Source organism: Tenrec ecaudatus, chromosome 7 (genome assembly GCF_050624435.1).
Source record: "Tenrec ecaudatus isolate mTenEca1 chromosome 7, mTenEca1.hap1, whole genome shotgun sequence".
Taxonomy (NCBI): domain Eukaryota; kingdom Metazoa; phylum Chordata; class Mammalia; order Afrosoricida; family Tenrecidae; genus Tenrec; species Tenrec ecaudatus.
In genome coordinates, this window is record NC_134536.1 from 7,338,943 (window position 1) to 7,344,942 (window position 6,000).

Sequence of the window (6,000 nt, forward strand, 5' to 3'; positions counted from 1 at the left end):
TCCCATCACCAGTAACAATTAGCAACGCATTTCTGTTTTTAAAGTCTTACTGGCATATACTTCACACATCATACAATTTAATCTTCAATGACATTAAGAAGAGTTGTGCAATCTTCACAATCAATTTCAGAACATTTTCTTCTCATAATCATTCTTGTTGGCTTCCCAGTTCTCCCCATCCTCTTCTGCACTATCCCTAGACAATTACCAATCCAGTTACTCTCTGCAGATCTACCTATCCTGGATTCATATACAGAAAATCACACAAAACACAAGCAAGATGCAAACAAACAAACAATGCCAAGGCAAAGCACAGAAAAATCTCAATCAAGAAGAAAGCAGAAAATATTAAAAACTGAAATAACATAACTTGAAAATGGGTCAAAACAAAATGGGTGCATAAATAAATGTGAAGAAAGCTGATGGTGCCCAGCTATTAAAAGATATGGTGATAGGGTCTTAAAGGTTTGAAGTTAAACAAACGGCCACCTAGCAGGGAAGCAACAAAGCCCACATGGAAGAAGCACACCAGCCTGTGTGATCATGAGGTGCTGATGGAATCAGTTATCAGAAAACCCAGAACAAACAATCATATCGATGTGAATGAGGGGGGTTGGAGTGGAGACTCAAAGCCCATCTGTAGACAACTGGACATCCCCTCACAAGGGTCACAAGGAAGGGACGAGTCAGCAGGGTGCAGTATAGCACTGATGAAACACAACATTCCTCTAGTTCAGTGGTTCTCAACCTGTGGGTTGCGACCCCTGTGGGGGTCGAACGACCCTTTCACAGGGTCGCCTGATTCATAACAGTAGCAAAATTACAGTTATGAAGCAGCAACAAAAATAATTTTATGATTTGGGGGTGGGGGTCACCACAACATAAGGAACTACATTAAAGATTCACAGCATGGGGAAGGTTGAGAACCACTGCTCTAGTTCTTTAATGCTCTCCACCCACCCCCACCCCCACCCCCGCTCCACCCTCCACCACCACTATTATGACCCCAGTTCTACCTTACAAATCCAGCAACACACGGAATCCAGGACAGAAAAGCCCTCAGGAACAGTTATGGGAGTAACGATACCATGAGGGTAGGGGGAAGAGTAGGGGGAATAGGGGGAGTAGGGGGGAGAAAGGGGTAGCCAATCACAAGGATTGATGCATAACACCCCACACACACCACCACCACCAGTGGGACAAACAACAGAAATGTGGGTGAAGGGAAACAGCAGATGGTGTAAGATATGAAAATAATAATGCCTTATAATTTATCAAGGGATCACAAGGGTGGGAGGAGAGGAGAGGGAGGGAAAAAAAGGAGAGCTCAAGTAGAAAGACAATGTTTTAAAAATAATAATGGTAACATATGTATAAATATGCTTGATACAATTGATGTATGGATTGCTGTAAGAGCTGTAAGAACCCCCAGTAAAATAACTCATTAAGAAAAATAAATCACCTTGAGAATGATTGGGGCAGGGAATGTATGGATGTGCTTTATACAATTGATGTATGTATATGTATGGATTGTGGTAAGAGTTGTTTGAGTCCCTAATAAAATGTAAAAGAGGAAAAGAGAAAAAAATGATTAGGGCAAAGACTGTACAGATGTGCTTTATACAATTGATGTATGTATATGTATGAACTGTGAAAAGAATTGTATCAGCCCCAATAAATTGTTAAAATTAAAAAAAAATAATAAATTTAAAAAAAAGAAAAATAAATCAAATGGGTCCAAAGTGAGCTCAACTGAATAAGGTATTACATCTGCCATAATCAACTTTTTAATGCTGTCTGATAAGGTTATTCCTAGCCCTTCACTGTAGTCAGAGGGGAATCACTGGAAGCTTAATTCATGTGTGGGCCTGGAAATGAATTTTGGGCTTCCACTGTCCTCCACAGCCTCTGCAAACTAGGGATTCACAATATAAGCTCTGATACCATTCCCTCCTTCAGATTTGGGTATTATTTACAATCCTTGGCTCACAAAGGCTGGTGTGTGAGGACTTAGCTAGTATCAATGCATTTTGATTACATGTTTCATCAATTTCAGACTGTAGATAGAAGTTGCTAAGAATCTCCACGTTCTTCATCTTTGGCATTACTGGTTGGTGCATAAATTAGAAGTATGACCAGATTTAATTCAATCATATTCACCAGATTTTCTTGTAGGAGTCACGCTCTCACTGACAGTGTTGCACTTCAGAATGGATCTTGAAACATTTTTTTGTTGATGCACATCATGGCATTCCTCTTCAATTTGTCATTCCCAGAACAGCAGATGGTCATGGTGGACCACAGAAAACAAAGTCACTAGCTAAAAGAGATGTTTTTAAGTTTGTACAACGTGCACTTACGAGGTCAGTAAACGAGAACAAGGCTGTTTTGGCATAAATATGTTACATGAAAGGTTACAAAACAGGCGTGCTCATATGTCAGCTTTACTATCAGAATTACTCTTGTGCTGTTAAGTACACAAATTCGAGAATTCACAAAGGTACACTGTGACAAACTGTTTTTAATTGCTCTCCTTGGAACCTCAACCTTGTAATCCTACAATTGGCCCAGAAGCTTGAAAAAGAATCAGAAGGAGCGTTTCTTGTAAGGTGTCACCGCCATCCTTACCAGGAACTCTTTCTCAAAAATAAGGACACCAAAGTTCAGCGTCAGGAGCTCAGCGCACACAGTGACGCTGTGACAGGGCACTGTCACCTCTCAACCTGCTTGTGTCCCTGTCGTTGCATAAGGACCACGTAAGGAGGTGTGCGTGCGTGCACTGGAGCTGGGCTGGGCCGGCATCGGCCTGACCTGCACTTGCTATCCAGCTTTTCAGGCCGACAAGTGCAGGCCTGAATGCTACAGAAGACATGTGCGTTTATGCAACTGTTCTGATCAACAACCCAGTTACATGCAGAAGGTGGACACAGAGGGAATGCTGGGCATTCATGAAGCCAGCTCACCAGAAAAAGGAATGAGCCCATTACTGGTCTCTGCTGTGCTAAAAAGTACCATTTGGCATGTGCCTGTTGAGCAGCTTTTAAATGGATTAACACAAAAACTAAAGCAACTCAGATCAACAACTGCAGAACCCCTGAAGCACCTTCTGGGGACAGCAGGTTCACTGAAACTCAAGGACCCACACACAGGCTGTCAGAGCTCAGCTGTGTATTGGAAAGGAAGTGGTGACAATAAGACTGTGAAAAGCGAAAACAACAGCTTTGTCAAGTAATCTGTTTTCCCGATTTGCTATTGTAAAATTAACTGCAATGTTGCTAAGAAAAATATTGCTAAGATCTCCTTGTTCCATGCACTGCTGTTCACTTAAAGTTGGAGGCAACCCATGGTCTTGGCCTATTTTTATGACAGCACAGATGGACAGAAGCCTGGCTAGAAATCAAGGTTTCTGTTCATCAGTCAAAAGGTGGTCTTTTTTTTACCATGCCCTTCCGTTTCTCTCTGCCCTTTTACTTGACCTACCACTGTTGGTGTATTTCCCCCAGAATATCATTACATGTAATTATAGCTTCAGATCTGCGTATTCGTAAAACAAAATCACACCTTTCCCACAGAGCCCAGAAAGAGACTCAACTGGCATTCAGTTCAGTACTAGATGGGAAGATTTGGACAAGATTCTAATCTCGCTGATTCAGTTTCCTAGCTTGTAAAATGCAGATGTATGAACAAGGTCAACCTCACAGGGTTATTAGCAAGGGTCAAATGAGTTGGCAGAAAGAGAGGCAACGGGACCGAGTAATAAGCATGTAACAAGTGTTGGCTATTACTGTTTTTACTTAAAGCTGCCACAAGTGCTCCAAAAATGAATGAACAAATTTATATAATAAGCTTTCGGGCAAAAACTTCTAAAAAGTTAGGTGTCTCTCCAAGGGGAATGAAGAAAGGAATTTGCAGGACACACTATTCCATTATTTAGAGACGCTGGTCCTTAAGAGTTCACAGAGGCATACCAGAAGTCAAGAAAATGAAGCAATGACCATCTACAGCTTATAAAAACAAAACCAATCTGTTTCTGCCAACAGGATCATGGCAAGAAGGAAGGGAGCTCCACAAGAGAAAGGAGGGGTGCTAACAGCCTCATTCCTGAACCACCTAAAAAGCAAGACACCCCCCCCCCCCCCGCAGGCTGCCTGGAGGAGAGGGCATCTTCACCCAAGGGGCCAGGAAGCAGCAGCTTGCAGGTTTACTCAGAAATGCGAGGGGCACGGGGCATGTGGACATGCAGACATCTGTACATAAAAGGGAAGTTATTCAATTGATTAAGAATGGTCTCCTCCCAATTAAAAAATCCCACAAAGTCATGCAGGAAATTAATTAATAGAGCCTCTAAGGGACAAAGTTCCTGCCACAAGTTGTTTAACATGACAGCAATTCAAAGGATGGCACAGGGCAGGGCAGGGCAATGTTGCATTTCGTTGTTCCGACTCAAACTGACTCGAAGACACCTAATACAACTCAGGGACATTATGCCCCAAATACTTTGGGTACCAAAGTTCCACATCAAAGGAAGTTTAAGAGCAATCAATCCTTCCTCTAAGTGCACGTGTGCCGGCATCCTGCACAATCCTACAAAGAGACAGGCGCAAGCCTGCCTGTGTGCACCCTCTCAGGATGGGCAGCAGCTCTCCTGGGGGACACAACCGGGTCAGGGGGAGAGGGACGGGGCAGGGGCAGGGCTCCACTGGATCACTAGAAATGGGGGCGGAGGGGAGGAACTGTTGGCGCTGGTGGCCGCCCTGCAAAAGCCGCGCCCAGGAGCGGGGACTGTGGTCCCCACGGGGCAGGGGCCCCATTGCACGTACGCCCCCACCCCACTCCCGCTTTGCTGGTGCACTCGGGGTCACCTAGAGAACAGCAGGGTTCTAGGCAAGCGCAGGAGCCCGCAGTATCACCCGCCGACCCAGGGCCGGGCAAAGCCCGCGGCGCCCCGGCCGCACCCCCGGCCCCCCAGCGGCACGCGCGGCCCCCAGTCCCAGCCTGCGATGCCTGGACGCGTCCCGCCCCACCTGGCGGGAACGCGGCCCCCACGCCCCCTGGGCTCCGGTCAAGCGCCGTCAGGACAGGACCCGCGTCCTGCCCTCCGGCGGCCGCTACACTCACCTCGCCGCCGGGCAGCGATCCGGCTCAAGCTCGGGTTCGGGCTCGGGTTCCGGCGGCGGCGGCTCCTCCATGGCGGCGGTAGGAGTGACGGCGAAGGCGGGAGGGGGGACCAGCTCGGCGGCAGCTGCTTCTCTCATCCGTGCACGCAGCCCCGCATGGCAGCGGAGGGCAGCGAGCTGCAGCCGGGCTCCGGGGAGCGGAGCCCCAAAGTGCGGAGTGACTCGGCTCCGCCTCCGCCTCTATCCCGCCGCAGGAGCCGTTCCCGCCGCGGCCATCTTGGAGTCGGCGACCAGCCGCGAGCCGGGCTACGGCGGGCGGCAAGGGACAAACTGCGCGGGCGGCGGCTGCAGCAGTTGGCTTTGGACTCTGATGGGCGGGGAAGGAGCGAAAGAGGGCGGGGCCACGGCCGACGGGCGCGGGATCCCGATGGGAGAGGGGCGGGCCACGAAAGGCTGTGAGCCTGTAAGGAGTGAGGGGCGGGGCCTAGGGCCGCTGCTGAGGGCGCTAGACTCTAGCGAGAGGAGGAGCGAGCGTGCGAGGGGCGGGGCCAGAGGGTGGGGAAGGGCGGGGTTTTGGAGGGGCGGGGTCGGTGGTTGTAGGGGCGTGGCCACGGGCGCCCAGTGTCTTTTCCCCACCCCACCCCGGCAGGCGTCAGGAGTCTGGGTGGAAACCTCCCGGAAAGTGCTTCAGTGCTTCTGAAGGCCACCGGCCCCGGACCGCGCCCCTGGATCTGGGGCACGGCTGTGATTGTTGAGGAGCTCTTAAGGTTTTGTAAACGTTTGCTAAGGGATCACCGCCAGGAAAGGACACCCCATTGTTCTGGAACCCGGGAAGCTCGTGGTCAGACTCGAGTGCCTAGGCTTTGAGGGTGCCCCAGGATCT

At 48.9% G+C, this 6,000-nt stretch overlaps 1 protein-coding gene across 4 annotated transcripts in view; it reads right to left on the bottom strand.

The window, feature by feature from the left end:
- The window catches only part of MAP3K4 (mitogen-activated protein kinase kinase kinase 4), a 103,387-nt gene extending 97,952 nt beyond the window's left edge, over positions 1-5,435 (bottom strand). For all 4 annotated transcript variants that reach the window (XM_075554292.1, XM_075554290.1, XM_075554291.1 and 1 more), the window contains exon 1: positions 5,119-5,435. In XM_075554292.1, the coding sequence (XP_075410407.1) occupies positions 5,119-5,255 (137 nt within the window). In that variant the 5' untranslated portion in view covers positions 5,256-5,435. The remainder of the gene's footprint in view (positions 1-5,118) is intronic.
- Between the last annotated feature and the right edge of the window lie 565 nt (positions 5,436-6,000).